Source organism: Danio rerio, chromosome 21 (genome assembly GCF_052040795.2).
Source record: "Danio rerio strain M-AB ecotype USA chromosome 21, GRCz13ab, whole genome shotgun sequence".
Taxonomy (NCBI): Eukaryota; Metazoa; Chordata; class Actinopteri; order Cypriniformes; family Danionidae; genus Danio; species Danio rerio.
This window is the reverse complement of record NC_141041.1, coordinates 29978597-30000755: the sequence shown is the minus strand read 5'-3', so window position 1 is coordinate 30000755 and position 22159 is coordinate 29978597. Positions and strand designations below refer to the sequence as shown.

The 22159-nt window shown below is 38.0% G+C and overlaps 1 protein-coding gene across 1 annotated transcript in view; it reads right to left on the bottom strand.

Moving 5' to 3' along the window:
- Window positions 1-2500: 2500 nt before the first annotated feature.
- Window positions 2501-22159, bottom strand: part of supt6h (SPT6 homolog, histone chaperone and transcription elongation factor) — a 28380-nt gene continuing 8721 nt past the window's right edge. The window contains 22 exon segments of the mRNA NM_145118.1: window positions 2501-3765; window positions 6357-6553; window positions 6936-7120; window positions 7214-7288; window positions 7371-7483; window positions 7573-7697; window positions 8142-8255; window positions 10204-10442; window positions 10534-10729; window positions 10814-10954; window positions 11055-11197; window positions 11319-11466; window positions 15060-15267; window positions 15360-15487; window positions 15609-15776; window positions 16554-16691; window positions 16782-16917; window positions 16999-17075; window positions 17168-17285; window positions 18150-18289; window positions 18390-18582; window positions 21731-21885. Of these exon segments, the coding sequence (NP_660094.1) occupies window positions 3576-3765; window positions 6357-6553; window positions 6936-7120; window positions 7214-7288; window positions 7371-7483; window positions 7573-7697; window positions 8142-8255; window positions 10204-10442; window positions 10534-10729; window positions 10814-10954; window positions 11055-11197; window positions 11319-11466; window positions 15060-15267; window positions 15360-15487; window positions 15609-15776; window positions 16554-16691; window positions 16782-16917; window positions 16999-17075; window positions 17168-17285; window positions 18150-18289; window positions 18390-18582; window positions 21731-21885 (3327 nt within the window). The 3' untranslated portion in view covers window positions 2501-3575.

Here is a 22159-nt window from a genome sequence, read left to right as displayed (position 1 = left end):
GCTTGAAGTTGGGTGTGATATATTTTGGACATTTAGGGTTCGTCTCTAAAGTTACACAAAATATGTCATCATCTAAAGCTCAATAGAGTTCAAAGAGATTGACTTATTGTCAGTTGGTTTTTCGACTGTAAATCATTTCCTTCCATATTTAACTATTAGCTATTCATATAATTCTTTACATAAATCTTGAACCATTTAAAGGCACAGTATGTCTTTTTCACCACTAGAGGGCACATATTCACAACAAACAAAAATGTAGTTTGATGACACTGACTGGAATCATGGGGGCTGTAGTCTTTGTTAAATCCTACTGGGCACTTGCAGAAGTCATGTTGATGGACGAGCTAAAGCACAGGTGTCAAACTCAGTTCATAAAGGGCCGCAGCTCTGCACAGTTTAGTTCCAACCCTAATTAAACACACCTGATCAAACTAATTGAGTCCTTCAGGCTTGTTTGAAACCTACAGGTAAGTTTCAATTCAATTCAATTCAGCTTTATTTGTATAGCGCTTTTACAATGTAGATTGTGTCAAAGCAGCTTCACATAAATGGTCATAGTAACTGGAAGTGTGTTGGAGCAGGGTTGGAACTAAACTGTGCAGGGCTTCGGCCCTCCAGGAATTCAGTTTGACACCCCTGAGCTAAAGCATTCAGAATGCATTATCACGGTAATTTAAAGCAGAGAAAGGCTGGAAGCTGCAGAAGCAAAACAAGACCAAAAAGAGAAATTGCTGATGAAAAACGAGAGAAACTTTTATTATGACACAGCTTCTGTTTTTTGCGGTTGGTATCATGTGCCGATGTTCTATTATAATGCTGCTCTGTGCAGTCTAATAAAAAGAATTTAAACATTAGTAAAAAAAAAAAAACATTTGAGATAAAGTACATTAAAAGTCATCAAAATATTTATGTTTTATATCATTTTATGAAAATTTATTACATGTTGTGCATTTCATTGTCATAATTTTAAACAATTGTAATATTATAAATAATTTGTCAAGATTCAGGTTGAGGTAAAGACAAAAAAAAAAAAAAATGTACTGAGAAACAATCCAACTGTGGGATGTTCAGATAAAAAGCACATCTTGCACATCATTTTGTGTAACCACATTTAGTCATTATTATGTAAAGATTGTCATATATATATATATATATATATATATATATATATATATATATATATATATATATATATATATATATATATATATATATATATATATATATATCTCAAAGCTTCATTTTTGATTTGTAATGTTTAATAAAAAGAACTTGTTTTAGACAACTTCAAATGCTATTGACTCAATATTTTTTAACTGAATGAAATGAAACATTAATGGAAAACTTATTTATTCAGCTTTTATGTGATAAATAAATCTCAATTTCCAAACATTTATCCGTATGACTGCCTTTGCGGTGCTGAGTCACAAATGAAGACTACCAATTTATTCTAAGAGAATGTCTGGTACCCCTTTATTTAGATGGTCCATTTGAGTATTAGTAGACTGTCTGCTTAATATCTGTTGATACTGTTCCTTTAACAGACATTTAATTGACTATAAGAAACTTTGCAAGTACATGTCAACTTACAGTAACCCTAACCTAACAGTCTACTTATAATCTAATGAGAATTAGTTAGCATGTAGATGCAATGCAATTCAAATTCAACAAACCGACAATCAAAATAAAGTGACCGAACGTCTCTCCACTTAAAGTCTGTTCGTGTAAAAACTGATGCGTTAACATTTTTTTTATCTCGAAAAAAGAGATAAAAACAAAATCACACTAGTCCAGCAGTTTAAAGCTCATTGGTTCTTTCACATCAAGAAAGCATGACTGGGCTTATTCGAGTTTCTTCTGTTGGACAAAGAATTATCAGACATTTTGAAGAATATTGGGGACCACGGTAAACTTTTTTTTCATTCTATCAATGTCAATGGCTACCATTTATTTTTTAACATTCTTCAAAGCATCTTTTGTGTCCAGAAAAACAGAAAAAACATAAGGAACCACATAAGGGTGAAAAAATTGGGTGAACTGTCCCTTTAAATGTTGTAAACATTGTTCAGTTAGTATTCATACATTAATAAAATCCTGAATATGTTAATCATAGAAAGTGTTTATTCGGTCTTCTGAAAACCGAAATCCTTCACTCAGATTTCATTTTGTGATTACAATCTAAATGTTAAACATTAAATTGAGGAAGATCTCAGCTCTCAGCATCGGAAGATGAACTGTCTTTAGATTTTAATGGCATGAGGACGAGTAAATGATGACATTTTCCATTTAATAAAACCCAAGGAATGTCACATGAAAAACCGCATTGCAGACAGTTTAGCATTATCTTAAGATCACTGCTGTGTGAAATGAATTCTCTCCGGTGTGAATACAAACAAACAAACAAACAAACAAACAAACCTTTCCTTTACTTACTCAAATCTCTATAGATCATCAATAAACTCTCAGTTGAACACAAATAAAAACACGAATCAGATTCAGGTTTAATTGGGACAACTTTATCAAAGAAAAAATAATGAAATGGTCAGCAGTGAAATACACTGAACAGAAGGGTTCAGACACCGAGTTCATTTCCTGACCTGAAGGCAAAGCAAAGCCTCAGTGCTAAACGAACACATGATCAGGTCAGACACACTCTACTAGATAAGGGGTGAAAGAAAAAAAAAAGTTTGTTGCATGAAAATATTGTCACAGCCTGTTAATAAAGTTCTTTTTGCCTAAATCTCACAATTTCTGTCTATAGTGACAAATGAAGGAAAGACGACTGCATGTGTGCGACACCTTCAGGAAGTCCAGCCAGCAAAGATACACACAAACAGCCCCCAAACCAGAGAAGCAAAAAAAAAAAAAGCCGTTCAGGGTCTTAATATCTTTTAGCACAATAGATCAGTTGATAATGTACAAGCTTCAAAGGTGAACATCTAAATGAATGGGCTGAGCAAACCTTAAAACCATCATTCCTCAATGTTTAGAAATTAAAACGTGGAAGATCCTGTAACAGTCCACAAAAACACAACATTTACAGGATCTCTTAATAATCGTCACTTACTTCATCTATTGTTTTAGTAGCTAAGCAGCTTCGCAAATCTCTTCAGTGCTTAATCCTCGTAACAGCCAAAACAGAACACTGATTCTGAATCATTACAGTGCTCTGTCTAATACGCAAACAGGGTTTTATTTCACCGTTTAAAGCCAAATACAAAAACGAAAAGCTCTGTGGGTTGCTCTGAACTAATGATCATACTGTGAATCGAACACCAGGTCTTGTGGGCACGATCATGCAGCGCCTCATGCTTTTCCTTTCAAATTTACTTAATAAAAACCAAAAAAAGCCTTAAAAAAAAAAAAGAACGAAAAGAAAACCCTCGTGACAAACTTGTATGGTAGGTCCATTTCCTAAGTGTGTTTGTCGTCAGCACGTTTCAAGTGTTTGTCTTTGTATCAGTAGCTCTGAATGACTCTGAATCAAATACTTCTAGCAGCGAGAGAGCGCGAGAGACGGAGGGTGAGGGATGGATGTGGATGAACTTCTATATGACACTTCTCTCAGCCCTGCTCTATCGGTCCATCTCGTCTAGCAATGGAGTGGCATCTCCAGCTATGGACATGGGTGTGCTCTCGATCATGGGGCTGGGGGACGGTCGGGGAGTCATGCGGGGGGTCTTTTGCTTCCGTCGTTCCGCTTCTTTCTCCTGTAGCCACTGTTCAGCCATCTTACCCCAATCCACGGCGGTGTGAGAGCTCGCCCTGCAGAGAACACAAACGCACAAGCATAGAAGTTTAGTACTTCACTCTGTAACTCCTTAATGGCTTAAGCACAGACGCTGCTATATTATTTATAGATTGCAGGGAGAACATTTTGATTGCTTTATTTACAGTGTAATATGGGAGCAACATATTCTGCTATTTAACACTGTTGTTTTGAACAAGTCAAAGGATTTAAACAAATAGGTTAAGGCAGTGGTCTCCAAACTCAGTCCTGGAGGGCCGGTGTCTTGCAGATTTTAGCTCAAACTTGCCTCAACAAACCTGCAAGGATGTTTCTAGAAAGTTAGTAAGAGCTTGATTAGCTAGCCCAGGTGTGTCTGATTGAGGGAACTAAACTTTGCAGGGCACCGGACCTCCAGGACTGAGTTTGAACACCCCTGGGTTAAAGCATACACAATCCACTGAGTTTTGGTGACTAACTTAAAGTCCACATGAAATCAACTAACCGTATTGATTTTGTTAGCTCGCATGCTAGTTTTGTGAACATCACATCTGTATGTCATTAAAAACAAAAAATTGTTTGCCCTTGTTATCTAAATTAAAATCTGAAAATGCACTTCATGTTTATTTTTTTTGTTGACTTGTTAGATTATGTCTGGGCATATTGGGGCGGAGCTAACATACTTAACAACGTCCCTCCAACTGTTCGTTTTGACAGCACTATGACAACATACAGAAATGGTGAGAAGGACGAATCTGTTAGGTTGTATTAACTCTCCCCAAACCATTTTCCTGATCTTTCTGAATGAAATGCCTACTTTACTACATCCAATCAGCCTGTAGTAGAAAAAACAAGTCACGCCCATCATCTCATCATTCAATTTTTAATTTCACTAGGGAACTGCGTCACTATATATCTATAAAATAAAATATATTATATATTCATTAGGGGGAGGAGGCAGGAAGGGGTTTTGCACTCATCCACGTGTGCTCAGTTTCATGTTAATTTGGATGTACAAAAAACATTTGCATTGGATTCCGCGTACGCAGTGTTTTATACATCCGAATTTTTTTACTGTGTGCGCACATTTACAGCTTTGTCCTCACGCAATGTTTTAGTATTAACTCCATGCAAGTCTTTGTACATGAGGCCCCAGAGTTCACATTTTATCAAACAATACATCAATTTTTTTGCATATAATAAAAAAAAAGTTCCAGGTTGTATATGTATATTTTGTTCTCTGACAGATGCACCAAAAGAAAAATCATTCTGGATCCACTTTGCCCAAAACCAAAACTGTTCTGTAATTATCATTAATTTCTTAAATAATACTAAGTACAAATTTGTAAGACTTTTAAAATTTGACTTAAATTATAATAGTGATTTTAAAACAATTGAAAGTCATCATTTTACCAGCGTTGCCATGACAACACATTAGCGCTAATAAGCAGAAGGAACAACTACATTAAGTATAATACTAAATCAACTGTCACCACATGATTTGAACAGATTACACTCACACTAGGCACAGTTGTCTTGAACTGTGCCGGGGGAGGATTGTGCCCCTCCCCCCTCTCACTCGGCCTGCACTCACCCTGCAATTTTACCTTTTGAGAGCATTGCTTGCATCATCAATAATGCGACTGTTTCATTTTGAAGCGCTCTCACTCAGTACAGTGGTGATTGCTTTAGTTATACTCTTTTTTTATTATTTTAAGTCGTTTAGGATGCAGTGACACGGCTTCAAATCTTGTGCTGACCAGATCCACCACTTTTCATTGAAAAGTAAGAATGATTAATAAATCCATATGTAACAGTCCCTTAAAAGTGATGTCGGGTCTTCAGTTTTGGGTTCAGGTGTGTTTTGCACTCACACCACAAGTGTACCTCGCCTGAACCCAACTAAATCACACTCTGGCACACCTCTTGTTACTGGAACGTTTTGGAGAACTCACACTTGTCAAACAAACAGGGAAATGGGAGTCAAAAGCACCCAGATATGGTTCGGTTAGGGTTAGGTTGATTTACACTTTTGTGTCAAGCACGCACATATGGTCCATTGCAGTCACATACCTCTCGCTGTGGCTAATGCGGACGTTGACGCACACCTCTCAAAAAAATAGAACTGTACATCGCAATGACACATAGTGCAAGCTCTGTGATTGGTCAGCTTGGTAGGGCGAACCCATTGGAGTGAGTGTTTACAAGAGTTAAATCCTATGAAGGAGCTCCAGATGGAAACTGTTGTTTTGTGTTTACCTTATAATTAAAGTTGTTGCACACCAGTTCCTGCCTCAGAATGAGCAAGTTTTAGCTAGTTGTACATTAAGGTAGCGTTCAGAAAAAAAAAAAACACACCCATAAGAAAACACTACATAAGAGGAACATAAAAACCTACTGCCAGCTAAAGTATTGGAAATATTACAGCAGAGCAACACAAACATCAAGCAGAAGTATAAATGCACGGCTACGCGCAAGGCAGGCACAGTGGGTCACGCCAATCACTCAATGCAGAAGTATAAACCTGTCTTAACAAGGACAGTCATAAAATGTTGTTCGTATTGTGTATGTGACAAATGGCATCTGACATTTTGAATGTGAAGACATTCAGATTCACAGTAGTACTCACTTGGGCTGTGGCGTCCTCACTCTCGATGAAGATGATGATGGAGTGGAAGATGAATGCTGATGGTGTCCATGTGAGGACTGTGGTGTGCTGCTGGGATACTGTGGTGTGGTCATGGCCTGCTGCTGGCCTGGTGTGGTGTAAGAGTAGCTGGGCGTCATCAAGGGTGTCGCCATCGGCTGCTGGGGTGTTGCGAACACCTGGAAAACATGAAAAGAAAAAAATTAAATCAGTTTAATTAAGTTTTAATTTAATAGGATAAAAAGTCAGAGGCCCAGGCTGGGTCAGTTGGCGTTTCTGTGTGGAGTTTGCATGTTCTCCCCATGTTGGCGTGGGTTTGCTTTGGGTGCTCCGGTTTCCCCTACAGTCCAAAGACATGCGGTACAGGTAAATTAGGTATGTGTGTGAATGCAAGAGTGTATGGGTGTTTCCCAATGTTGGGTTGCAGCTGGAAGGGCATCTGATGCGTAAAACAAATGTTGGATAAGTTGGCAGTTCATTTCGCTGTGGCGATCCCGGATTAATAGAGGGACTAAACCAAAAAAAAAAAAAGAATGAATAAAAGTCAAAGAGGTGTCATACATGATAAGCACTGCTGCTGCCTCCTCCTCCTCCTGCACTGCTGCCGCCGCTGTAGCCATACTGGCTGGAGGCCCACTGAGCCGGTGTGGTGTTGGGGTTTTGGCCCTGCCCTGTAACCGCTGCAATTGCGTTGAACATTTGGGACGTCATGTTACGTGGAAGAGAGTTCACAGCTCGAGTCAAGTCTGAAAGAAAAGATACAGGTTTGTTTATGAGTAGGATTAAAGTTTTAGAAATCCCTTCTGTTTTCAGTGGAGACTCAAGTGTGTCTGTCAAACCTGCAATGTTGATGTTGGCAGGTGTGGCGTTTACTGATGCTGGCGTTCGCGTTCTGCTGCTGGCTGGCGTCACACCTTTACAGACAAATCAACACTGCATTAAAAGAAAGAACAACAATGTTAGGCCAGAGCTGGGGTGCAGATGGAGACTTCTAACCTGGCACAGGATCCTGGTAGTGATCTTTGAACCAGCGGAAGAGGCCATTGACCGTAGGGAATATCTGCGAGCGATACCTAAAGCCATCTGGAGTGATGGTTACATATTCTATCCTGCAAAATTGATCAAAAGCAAATGTTATTGAAAAAATATTCTGAACTGTGTGACCTGTGTCTTGCTTTGGTGGGGTAGTGAGTGTTACCTCGGCTTCCCTCTAGGCTGGTAACCCAGCAAGAATTTGCCAGGCAGGTCTCTACATGCTGAGATGTAGTAAGGGATGAACGTCGGCTTTTCTTTCTTTGTCCTTACTAGAAGCTCCTCCATTTTCTGAAAAGATACATAAGAGAATAAATGCATGCTTCATCTTATTTGTAATAAATGTCTGCTGTTTTTATATTGACCTTATTCTCTGCAGACGAGCGGGCGCTGCCATTTGAATCTTTTTGGCACGAGACTTCCGGTCTCATTCACTTCCATTCATTTTTAGACATTAAAAACTGCTCGTTTCGCTGTTTGATGTTGCAAACTGATATGTCCTTGTTATATTATTCTACTTGGTCTGTATAGTCATGCAAACATTTGTTTGTAGAGCAAGTAGTTTGACCGTTTTTTGCCGTTTATTATTCCTAGTCATTTCTCCCATAGGCGACTGAAACGCAAGTTCTAAGACAATCGCGAAAACAGGCGCACTTCCGCATTTTAGAATAAGGTCAATAATGAGGGTATAAATCAAGATTAAATGAACAGATGGTAGTTAATCAGAATAATCACCTTCCTGTCGCCCCCATTGCACTCATGGAAGTACTTGTGGCCGAGCAGATCTCGTGCGAATGCAGCCATGGGCTGGACATATCTGGCTGTGATTTCATCCAGATCCTCAAACTCCTGCAGACAACCACATATACTGTTAGACGTCAAATAAACCATTCATGGTGTTTCTCTTTCATCTGCACTTTTCAAAGATTTAAGAAAGTATAAAACAAAACGCACAACAATTCAGAATGGAAGTGATCTAGGGATTACGTCCAAAACAAAGCAAAAGTTTTTCATTTACATGGGATTTTTAAAGTTGTGCACACATTATAAGTTCATTTAAAACATTCAAGCTACAAGAAATTATTATTTATAATATATTTTATAACTTTAACATAGCTCGAAATTAACTTCAAATATTTAGGAGCACAAGAAAAAGTATAGGAGCACCCACCAAACATGAATGAGCACCACTGCAAATTGTATAAAGGGATTTATTGTATTTGAAAACAACATCAATTAGGACTAACAAAAAACAGAAACAACTATCTAACTAATGCTGTGAGGACTTATTAATATTTGTGCAATAATTCCAAAATGAATGTCTAATAATTATAGAACGTTAATGATGATGACGACAATAACACTAACAATGAATTACATTTCTCAATATCATGCTGCCTTGACTTTGCTTTAATGCGAGTTATCTGCTATAAAAAGTCCTACTGTTACTGTATGAAAAATACATTTATGGTTTGCATCCAACAAATGAAGCATTGCAGTTAGAAATAATTATTTTGCACCATTGTTTTCATATGCATGTCAATTTAATAAATAATATTTCTGCTACAAAACAAAATATTATAATAAATCACTCAAATTCAAGGCTGAATGCTGAAAAGCAGTAATCAGTAATTAAATAGCAAAATAATATAAATCTCAAGAAAGAATGACAAAAGAAAGTAAGAAAAGTCTCAGTTCCATCACTCTTTAAAAGTTTTGGTTTGGGTTTGTGTCATTTTAAATGCTCAGTCTTGTTATGCACAAATTTCCATTGTTCTGTGTTTGTGGAAAAAAGCAGGGTGTCAGCAGGCCCAATACATGAGTGGGGCAGAGCAGGATTCTTGCGATGAGCACTGGCGCAATACCTTAGTTATACACCGCAGTTTCAGTTTAAACTTATTAAAGGCAAGCTTCTTAGGCGATGATGTGTACAGTGTAATATTTTACATTTAGTGGATATTTGCGCTGAACACGCAGTGAATGTAACGCATTGAGATTCGGACACTTTCTCTGAAAACACTCCATTGATCTCGGATCAACATTCACCACATGATCCCTGTCATCTGCGCCATTATTTGTAACTTTAGGTGGGGTTTGCAAACCTGGGTATTTTTCACTCTTCAGCTGTTTGCTCTCATCTGACAGCAAAAAGCCTCGAGTGATTGACAGCTATTATGAACCAATATAGCGGCAAGGAAGACCGATTCAGCACATTTGAAAAAAAAAAAAATATCAAAACAGGTCACACTACAACCAAAATAAGCAATCGCACAAATACTCCCAAATATATTATGAGGTCGCATAGATTCAAGTTTGGGTGCATATGCAACCAAAATGGTCACAATTTCGAGCCCTGTTTAACAAAGAGTAATGGTATATAGCACGGGTGTCCAAACTTGGTCCTGGAGGGCCAGTGTCCTGCAAATTTTAGCACCAACTTGCCTCAACACACCTGCATGGATGTTTCTAGAAAGCCTAGTAAGAGCTTGATTAGCTAGCTCAGGTGTGTCTGATTGGAACTAAACTTTGCAAGACACTGGCCCTCCAGGAACGAGTGTGGACCACCCTGGTATATAACAGTGAGACATGGCTGTATTTCAGACACGAGGTCCTTACATTAATCCAAAAATCCTAAAATAATGAATTATTTCCAAACAGGGGTACTGAAATCATGCAGTGCAGTGCAAACGGTTACATTTAGACATCTCTCAAGAAACTAAATATACAATTTTTTGTAGTAGTATTTTTTCAATATTGTGCAGCCCTCATGTATGCTGGAGCCGTAGGAACAGCTCACCTCAGTGTTAATCCAGAGTGTATGTCCAAGGCTGAAGGCGTTTTCTTTGCCCTCTTCACGGACGTCCACATGCTGATAGATCCCATCTGCCACCTTCCACGTCACCGTCAAATGGTTCTCCCCTTTACTGCTCGGTCGAATCACCACATCACCCTGGTCCATGGACTCCATCATCTTCTCTGCTTGTTTGAAGTTGATGTTGTGGAAGGATGGATGCGCAATCACACGCTTGATGTAAGCTAGAAAAAAAACACACAAAAAAAAGTCATACTTGGATCACACACACAAAATAAAGATAATGAATGCTCTTAAAAGAAGATCAATGCTGACTGGTTCTCTGCTGTTTCTTCTTCTGCTCCTCTTCCTGTTTAACATCCTCTGTCTCAGCATCAAAGTCATAATAGGTGTCTTTGGGAAGTTTCCATTCGTTGTTCTTATCGCTCAGATCAGACGTTCTGCAAGTGAGATCTACATTGAACTTCTCAATGTCGATCTTCATTATGCGGCAGTGCACGGTCATGCCAGGCTAAATGAAGAGAAACACACACAAGTGTTTTGTAAGGCAAAGCATTTATAGTGAACAATGCCAGATGATGTTAGATTAACTCACCTTGACCCTCTCCTCGGGGTGCTTGACCACTTTGTCACTAAGAAACTTAGTTGGAATGAAGCCCATAACGGCGTTATCTAACCTAGTTCTTACTCCGATGGCTTGACCAGGACAGGAGCCGCTGTCAAAGTGATTCCACACCTGAGAAATACACAACACCATGGTAACAGCATTCACTGATGTGCAAAAGCTAAAATGAACAGTCTCATTCCTTTAAAAAGATATCAGAAAAGCTTCCCACCTCACTGAGCTCAGGGAAGTTGTCCTGCTGGCAAAAAGGACACTGCCAGAGTCCAGTCTCATCATTACGGATGGCCTGGTCATAACTCTCACCTTGTGGTCGTCTGTGTGCGATGTTAGTTACTACACAGGTGATCAGTTTACCTGTAGATGCACAAAGATTTACATTATATATTAAAAATACAAAAATATCACCATAAATATCACAGAGCATGGATCATTACGATCCTTTATCATTTCTAAAAGCAATCAAGTAGTGGTTTACCAATATAGAAAGTCTCAGGTGTCTCCTTGGTGAGCATGTTAAAGACTTCCTCTGTGTTGGGAGGTCTGTATGGAGCTCTCAGGTCTTTATATCTACAGCTGAGCTCTGCTCGGATGTCATACAGTGTAATTCCCTTATTACCATAACCCTAAAAAAGATAGAAAAATGTCTAGTTAAGTACGTGTTCAAATCAGTTACGTTTGAAGCCTGCTAACATTAAACAATGAGGGTATACTATGAAACACTGGCCCTGTTTACAGCTGGCATTAAGATGCATTTCTGTCCATCAGATCACAAGTAGGTGATGCTAAATATATATATAAATGTCTTCGGTAAGGTTTCCACTTAAAAAAATAAATAAAAAAAAAGGAAATGGTCTCAATAAAAAAAAAAAATACAAGTAAGTCACAATAAACTCATGTAAAAGGAATAGTTCACCAAACTATTTAGTTCATCCATCATTTACATCATCCTGCACTTGTTCCAACCCTGTTTGACTTGTATCTACAGATATACTGAAAAATATTCGACAAATAATCAGCCACTGATATCCATAGTACTTTGTGTTTCTACTACTGTATGAATGTATACAGCTGCTTTTTCTCCACCATTCTTCAGAATATCTTGTTTTGAAAGAAGTTTATAAATATTTAGAACCACTTGAGTGTGAGTAATGGTGAGGAGGTTTCATTCGGGGTTCCCACTCATTCATAAACAGAGGATTAAAAAGGCTTTTTAAAGCACCATTCAAATCAAGCACCTTTGTCACACCGCCAGCATATTAAGTGTATTATTTGCCATAGTCCGTTTACAAGATTTAATTTAAGATTTTTAAATGAAGAATTTCTCTCTTTTTTTGTTGTGTTTTTGACAGCAGTACAGTACAATTGTGGAAACAAATTTAATCAAGCACTTTTAACAACCTATGTTCTAAGTACTTTCTGTACTTTTCTTTTACTGTTAGATTAATCCTAAATCTGTAGAGAGAGAGAGAGAGAGAGAGAGAGAGAGAGAGAGAGAGAGAGAGAGAGAGAGAGAGAGAGAGAGAGAGAGAGAGAGAGAGAGAGAGAGAGAGAGAGAGAGAGAGAGAGAGAGAGAGAGAGAGAGAGAGAGAGAGAGATTGCATTAATGCATGAGTAAGGCTTGGTTCAAACCAATCAGCGCGCTCTATTGTGCAACTTCATTAATATTCATTACTGTCAGAATGTAGATGGCAGAGACGCCACGTTGTATTAACAAAACAAGCATGAAGTGTTGCTTTTATAGTTTGCTGCAGTTAAGTTTTGTTTTCATTTTCTCTCTGTGAGAGCGCAGCTGGCGTCCCGTGTGGATTAACAGTGTACGCGACGCGCGACAACAATAACTTACATGTCTAAGGAGGATCATTGTTTACCTGAGAGCTGTTCTCATCTGCAAACCCTGAGATCCGGATTCGCTTGTAGTCTCCTCTAAATAAAGACACGGCTCTAGTTGCTGTGGATTGTCCTGTCTCTACAGATTTGGTAAGTGAGCGACCAGTGCTCTTTGTTTATTCAGTTCGTATTTTATTCGTATCAAACAAACTATTGCACCGAGTGTAAACAAGTTAGCACTAACAGTTACAACCAAACTATAACCCCGTGTTGGATTTTGTGACCGGAATAACACACGCGGCTTTCTGACTACCTGCCGTGTGCATCTAAGTTTCCGGGAAATGCTGAGTTTTTTTTTCTCTCATTCGCCGTGCAGTATCAAACATTGCATGAAAAATACACGCAGTTCCTCGAATCAAATATCACGTTTGTCGGGAGGGACATGAATGAATTCCCTGAATGAAAGAGCCAAACTGCAGTTAAAGTCCACCATTTAATAATCTGGCAAATAATTCGACTACAGATGTCCATGTAAACACAGTCACATTGTCCGCTGTGGTTGTGTGTTTTGACTCTTAAATTCAGCGCGCCCAAATAGACAATCCCACACCAAGCCTCTTTTCTTCCTCCGACACTCCCCCCTAAACAGAGCTGGACACGCCCACTTTTCTGACTTTTTCCAAAGTAGAGGTGTGAAAACACCCTGCTGAAACGAGGGGGTTTCATGGCCCTTTAACTGCTAGACATAAGCCTACTTGTTAACTTGCGGGACGATAATGTATAACCCGTGCCTACAGACATATTTGCCAAAGAAGCAAAATGGAAGAAGAATATTGCTGTTTGATACAGACGTGTTGATGCCAAACCAGCACTGATGTTGACCTGGATCTGCGTCATAAACACAACTAATAGGCTTTACCTTTTATTTTACAGCTTATAAAACATGTATGCACATTAATGCAATATCATATTTAAACAACAAAACTATTTACAAAATGTCAACATATGCACGCGTTGTCATAGTCTTTTCATCACCGCAGCGCGCATTTGAACTGCGAGGGGGAGAGAGGAAACCATACAGCAAGACATAATCTTTAAAATAATGATTTTTATTAAAAATGTAAAAAGGTTTTGTGATATAATAACAGTGGGTCATTAAATAAATGCATATTTTCCGTGAAGCGGGCAATTTGAGGAAGTCTGTGATTTTTATTTGACGGAAGAAAAAAACTATGATTGGAAAAAAAAAACAGCCTATGCCAGTTATTAAAAAGAATCAGTCAGTGTTTTCATTTTGTAATATAAATTAATTATTTAAGTGAAAATACTGTAGGACAGTCCTATTTATTTTATTTAGTTTAATCTGCTCTTCTGTGCTAAACACTGCAGGTGCGTGAAAATGCTCTGTTATTATGTTCTGGTATTAATATGCTAGCATGTTAAAATAAATCAGTATTTTAAAATGCAATATTTAATGTGTCAGACACAAAATAGATAAAGGTAAATTTATGGCTTGCACGAAACATTTTACATGCAACAAGCCGGCCAGCTGTGCTGCCACGGTCATGTTTGACGCGTTGTCTGTTACAACGACAGGTCCTTCCAATTGATGTCCCATTCTTCCTATGCAGTTTTCAGTAACTGCATTGTTAGTTAAGGCAAACAGAAGCTTGTTGATGATGTTATACAGTGTAGTTTGCCTTGAATCAAGAGGTTTCGGTTGAGGTCGCAGTGCCGCTAATTCATTTGCCTGGTGTTTTGTTAAGTGATAACGCAAGTTCGTAGTGTTTCCCGAATATTTTAAGATAGATTTGCAAAGCTTACAAATGGCATTTTTTGTCTAATTCAGTACTCTGGTATAGTGTTAAAGCCAAAGTGCAGCCACACGTCAGCTCTAAAAGCAGAAGGCTCCTTTATATTTTCCACTATGCTCACTCTTGCTTACTGCTGATACCATACTAAGCGTTTTGTTGATAGCGAGTTTGCGACATCTACTAGAGCAAAGTAGGAGGTTGTTTGGCACAACATGAATCGATACTTCAGGTTGGACAATCGATACACTATCGTGAAATAAATTATCGAGACAGTTAGATATATCGATATTTTTGCACAGCCCTAGTGTCTTGCAGTGCTGCCTTTGTAATAAATGTAAAGCTAATTACATTTGTCGACTCCCCTTTTTGGCTGATTCAAAAAAAGGTCCGATCCCTGACTAAAAAAAAACCCATAATGTGATCCGAACCGTGAGATTTGTGATTTGTCACACCACTACTAGAAATCCTGTTCATTTTTGGGTGAACTATCCATTTAATATCAATGCCTTGATTCACAAAACTCATCTCATCACAAACTAGAAAAATGGCCACCAAGACTAAATCCCAAAGCTCACCTGTCTCTCCAGCTCCTCAGCGAAGGCATCCAGATCCAGATCTTTTAACCTCTCCGGATTCTCAAGAATCTCCTCTAGTGCTCCAGCTGGGTTGGCATCTTCTGCAGATTCATCATACTCTAGAGCATCCACCGCCATTTTACGTGCCCACTCGTATGTTTCAGGGTGAACTCGAGAGCCGTCCAGAACTTCAATGTAGGAGTCAGTGCTGCATGATGAAAGATTAGATCACTTTATCTACTCTGGCTGTATGCAGCATGACTCAGAAGAGCTGCACTCACATTATGTTTAACATCTTACCTGTCTCCAAGAGAGGCTGTGTCAATCTTGATAAATCCAGCACAGTTAATGAAGACTTTGGGCCCCATATGGCACATGGTGACCAACTGGGTTCGGTTCTCTAACCTAGTGTTGTTCTGCTTAAGAATCTGAGGGAGAATGGAAATGTGCAGAAGATGATTTAATGTTCTTCACTTGATTTAATGCTTCACTTGAAATAAAACTAAATAAAATGAATAGTATAATTGAGATGTTAGGAAAATGTCTCACCTTAAGCAAGTGTGAGCCTTTTCTTGGTCCGAGACCACAGATGTACTGGACCAGGCTCTGGGTATAAGGGTGAGCGATGGCTCGGTTCACATCCACACCAACCTCATTCACTCGGTTTATGAACTCACAGTAGAGCGCGCTCAGCAGTTCCTCTTTCACTACATGCTCCTGAGGAACAACAAAATGAAAATACACATAGCTGATTAGCCCTTTTAAGCGTTTATTAAATATTTAAGTGTGTTGAACAGAGCAAAAATTATTTTCACAATTAAATGTTATTAGCCTTAAGATTGTTTCCACCTAATTGGCTACAGAACAAACCATTGTTGTCTAATGACTTCCTCATTTAATCTAACTTGTCAAGTTAAAAACATTGACCTAATTAAGCCTTTAAAATGCCCTTAATGCTGAATACTAGTATCTTGCAAAATAACTAGTAAAATATTATGTACCATCAGCATGGAAAAGACAAAAAAATAGTGATTACAATTATTATTTTTAAAAAGTTGTTCTTTTTGAAACTCCAATAAACAGCACGTGGGAAATAGTTGAAAAATAAATAATTTCACAAGGAGACTAATAATTTGAGAATTGGTTTGGAAACAACGTTCTTAAGCCTTCTCAAAAAATAAATAAAAAATTGCTAACTAACAAATGCAAATTTGCTCAAACTAAAACTAAATGTAAATATGACAAGACAAAATTAAAGAACTAAAAACTTAATTTATTAGAAAAATGAAAAGTTAAATAAATGAAAAGCAAAAGATTTTCAGTTAAACTCAGAATGAAAATAAAAGCTGAAAATAAAACCAATTCAATACTATAAAAGTTTATTAAGAATATTAAAAGTCATCACAATGTTGAACTGTCGCAAATGAGCAATTCTAAAGCATTTAAGTATAAATGTCAAAAGGCAGGCCATGAGAGGCAGGAATGCGCTTTTACCTGCAGGGGATGCAGTTTCAAACACAGGATGTCATCATCAGTACTGCAGACTTGGGCAAACTCCACTAGTGGGTCCTGGATTTTGCGAGCCACAGACACAGCCTGCCGAAGCAGAGGTGGGTAATCCCTGAAATCCGCCTATGCGAGGAACAGCATGACAATGAAAACGTAAGAATAAGATCCTACTTCGGTTTTGTGTGTAAGATGCGTTTCTCTCACTCCACTGACCTCAGACTTCTTGCTGTTCATATAAAGCACAGCAAGTTCATTGTCCACCAACTCCACTCCCACCACAGGCAGAGAGGAGTTCTGCTCTAGCTCACTGATGGTGCGCTTGATGTCCTCCATCACCATATGCGCATCACTGCATGCATGCAAACACAATATTAGCATGTGAAGCTCTTATGAAGGTTCAAAATCACAAATTCAGCAATGATAAACGCACCGATTCTCCCCAGAAACAGCAACAACATGTGGCTTCTTACTGAGGAGGAATTTTTTGAGGTTTTCAACATCTTGTTGCTACAAAACAAGCAGTAGTTTAAAAACAAATGATCAAATGTAATTAACAAACAACTAAGCAGTTAATCATTCTGAGGGCTTCTGTTTCTTACCTTTTTCTCTCGTTCATCTTCTCTCCATGCATTTCTCCTCTTCAGGAAATAAGGAAGTCTAAGGAAATCCACCACCTCTCCTTCACCATTAATGAGAGAGCAGAACACTGGTGTGTCTCTACACAAACACAAGCAAACGACATCAGATCCCATTCAAAACCATACAGAGTAAGCAAACTTATACTCCAATACTCTCACTTGATAACCATAATCATATTATGGCCAGTAACCAGCAAACGGAATATATCAAAATGATTACAAGTTTAAGATATGTAATTTGATGTTACCAATAGGGATTTATTTCAGCAGATACAACAAAGTGAACCCTTTTGGCCAATTCTGATATTGATATTTTCTAATTTCATACAGTACTAGCTAGTTATTTTCTCCATTAAATTCATTTTATTGAACATGGATTGGATTCATTTAGCATTCAACCATCAAGAGAGGCACAAGTTATAATATGAAAATTATCAAAGGAAATGTGTCATTTAATATTTATTTTTACAGCATTAACTGTTATTTGTCATACAATACAAAAACTTTTTACTTGATAAACTTAAACCAATAAAGCCAGAAAAATATTGACTCACTAAACTGTAGATGGTTTTTATAGTCCAAGACATTTTAGCCCAAACTAACCATTGTCTTGTGCGAGTTCTTAAGCACGTTGCATACCAGCTGCTTTTTAAATGCATTTTTTAGGCCTAATATTTGCAAGTATTTACTGAATAAATGACTCTTGTTAACCAAACAATTGGGACCAAACCCGCAACCTTTCGATTACAAGTCCAATTCCCTAGACCTTAGGTCAACTGCCCCCTGAATTATTGATTTTGCTCAGAGAAAAATGTTAAAAGTTTTAAACGTGGAGCTCATTTCCTCCATATAATTAATATATTAGGATATGATACCATTTGTCCAAAATTTTTAAATATCCATACAAACAGTAAACACTTTCTCACTCCATTCAAATACACACCTGCCAGAAGCAAAAGCCACTCCGAGCACACGGATGCCCTTTCCTTGTGACTCATCCATAAGGTCATCGTCCTCCTCCACCTGTTGATCAGGCCGATAAGGAGCCACCTTCAACCAATTATACAGCTTCTTGCAGCAGGACTGTCCCCCAGAGACAAGAGCACAAGTCAATATATTATAGACTACGGTTTTTGTGTACAGAAACTTGGTTAGCAGCGAACACATTTAATCAATGGGTCACCTTAACAATATTGTCCTTTGCTTCAGCGATAAGCTTGTTCTTTAATTCTTTGGCCATCTGTGGATACAGGAACTGCTGCAGGGATCTTTCAATGGCGAGAGTTCTCTGCTTGTTCCACTCCTGCACCTGGTGACTGAACTCATCCCTGTAGTAGAACTGCTTGATCTCATCAAAGTAAGTCTGATCTCCATACCTGTAGAAATGGCAAACATCTGGTCACCAACATTAACTTAAGCCCATGATCTCAGACCTTGCTCAAAGGCAATATCTAACCATCAAAGAAGTGTGATGCAACCAATTGAATTGAGACAATGCACCACACCACATTAAGAGTGAGCCGATCATATGAAGAGCCATTATTAACAGTTAAATGGTATTAATAACAGTGAAATAATGGTTCAACCGGTACTACATTAGCATTTTAAAAATCAACTGTAATAAAATCAGGCAATCTATAAAAATATAAAAAAGCCAGCCTCTGACATGTCTCTCAGTAAGACGACTACTGTACCTTAACTTGATTATTTATTATACAATTAGAAATGCATGTATCTTTCAGCATGGTATAGAGAGCTGTATATTAACATTTGCAAAACTATGGCATTTAATTTATAGCCTTATCTCAGCTGGATTAAATAAATAGAGACACGCAACACTTCACATCAATAAAAAAAAAGTCTTGTACTTATTTTTCTGTTATTTCAGGAGGCACCAGCAGAGTGAAAAACATCTACCAGTCAATCGCGATCAATGTGTTGGTGACAATTGCCTTATGAAGATTACTTGTTCCATATTTGTTTATTAAACACAGAAGATATTTTGAAGACTGAAAACCGATAGTCTTTGAATTCCATAGCATTTATTTTTTTACTATGAATGTCAGCGGCAACTGGTTTCTAACATTCTACAAAATCACTTTAGTTGATTCAAGTAAATTTTTCCATTTATAGGTAAACAATCCCTTTAACAATTTATAACAACCCCTTTCCACTGAGTGGTACAATATGGTAGACATTTTTGGCTGTTTCCACTGTCAAAAGGTACCAAAAAGTGAATCGTACCATACCTATTTTTGGGTACCCTTTCGAAAGGGTACCTTGCACAACAAAAGGGTACCAAAAGGCGGAGCGAGACATGCAGCTGAACGCTATTGGTTTACAGAGATGTGTCACTAGCTCATGCACAAGCCAAGAGAAACAAAACAAAGGAAGCACCATTTATAAATACACAGCTGAGACACTACACCATAATAATATATACATATAATAACAAGCCAGGTCGACTCGAGCTTAAACAAACCTTGTCGTTGTCTTGATGAGCAGCCACAAAGCCAAGAATAGCAGAATCTCATCTGTGCCCAGTAGTTGTTTACAAGGCCTTCTAAAGCGCAAACAGTTTCAGTTTGCAAGTCTTTATTTGATATAATGAACTTCTTAAACTGATGATAATAACTTGAGTGTGCGTGATTATTGAAGTGCTTCTGACATCCGATCTTTTCTAAAATGAATGAGCGACGTGCAAACAAAGTAGAAATCCGAAAAAGACAAAGGAGCAAAGGATTCTTTCAGCAACCTAAAACATGAACAAACTGCTATGTTTAACTATTATCACCACCTTCTGGACTATTATGAACTCGGAATGACATAATTACACTCTACCAAGAGGTTACATGTGCTGGTAAAGATACAGATGAAAGGTTACTGTGGGCTATATGTTGTATGTTTTTTAAACCCAAATAAGGACTAAATGTATACTGTGTGTAGTTTTTTCTTTAAGTGGTAACATATCAGAGACTGTAAGGGTCTGTATGCGTTCATATGTGTTGCATTTATTTATGTAATTTTATATAAATTGCAGATGTTGCAGTAGGCTATTTCACACCATCATTGATCTGTAATTACAATCAAATCACGTGCATAGAAAGGCTACACAAGTATTTATGTATATAAAGCATCGGTTTTGTAAGCAGTGCTTCTCATTTTATACATGAGCGACCCGTACAGCTTTACTTTGACATTTCTTTGAGCGAGAATTAGGGCTGTGCAATTAATCGAAAATCCGATTTCAATTTCGATTTTGGCTTTTAACGATTATGAAAAACCATTAATCGAGATAAACGATTATTCTATCACGTACCGCCCCCTTTCCAGTTGTACACGTGTGAAAACTCTTTGCCTCTGCAAAGCTCAGTTCCACGTGAAAATGACTAAAAGCATGTACTGTAATGTAACTTTTGCAGCACGGGATGCGCATCATTCATATTTTTAAAAGCGCAAAAGAGCATGTGCTGTTGTGTGCGCGTGCCGTGCTTAGCCTCGGACAGGTCGCGTGTGTGTGTGTGTGTGTGTGTGTGTGTGTGTGTGTGTGTTTGCGCGCGCCGCGCTTAGCCTCGGACAGCAGAGCACACACACATCTAACGCGATCTTAATGAGAGCGCTTTTATGGTCAAATACATGCACATTTGTGTCAGAGCGCGGTGTTTAGTGATTATTCATATTAACCCTCATTTGTGTAATAAACAAACAAGTTGAGAATCAAAAGACACAAGAAAGAGAAACCATATCAGAGCCGCACTATTCTTAAAGTGACAGCGTGCGGTATTCCTGCTGCTGCCGACTGTTTTTATTATTAATCAATAATAAAATTAAAAATACAGTGAAGATGCTTAAAGCACAGTTTAAACATAATAGATTTATTAACTCATTTCTAATAACTGATTTCTTTTATCTTTGCTATGATGACAGTACATTATTTTTCAAGATACTAGTATTCAGCTTAAAGTGACATTCAAAGGCTTAATAAGGGTAAATAGTCAAGTCATTGTATATCAGTAGTTTCTTCTGCAGACAATCAAACATATGTATTGCTTAAAGGGGCTAATAATATCGAGCTATTAAAATAGATTTCAAAATATTCAAACTGCTTTTATTCTAGCTGAAACAACAAATAAGCCTTTCTCCAGAAGAAAAAAATTTATAGGAAATACTGTAAAAAAAAATCCCTCTGTTAAACATCATTTGGGAAATATTTATATATAAAAATAAATTCACTGGAGGACGAATATTTTTGACTTCAACTGATAATAGTTTTGAATAATCGTGATTACAATTATGACCAAAATAATCGTGATTATGATTTTTCCCATAATCGAGCAGTCCTAGCGAGAATGACGTCAACTGAGACTTTCTGTCGTACATCACGTCCACCATTGGTACCCTTTAGGCAGTGGAAACGCAAGTCTGATAAAGGTGACACATACTGTACCACTCAGTGGAAACGGACCATAAACATTTCTTGACACCAAATTCAGGTTTCCTCTAAAGCTAAAAATACAACTATACCCTTTGACTCCAACAAGGTCAATGCAGATGTCTATGGCGAGAAGGCCTTCCTCCTCAGCCAGACACATCTTCAAGAACTGATCTCCACTGAGCTCTTTCACAGGCTTGTTCTTCAAGTACTTGAAAGAATAGGCAAAGTGCGCCTCATCCACATCCTGGAAAACATGACAGGCAATAGCAGACAAACTTAGTAAAGAGCAAACAATGGAGCACATCAGTTCACTTTGGGTTTGAATAGCAATTCACTATGCTAATATTGTTGCACAGCAAAAACAATGGCTACATCTCGCACCTACAGGCAACAACTGAATATTCTAGCTAAAGCTCTAACACAACAGACTTGGGATTATGCTGCAAAGGTTGATATTCTGCTTATACCCTTTCCTTGATGAATACGGTTAAGCAAAAGTTAGAGGATAAACAAAAACA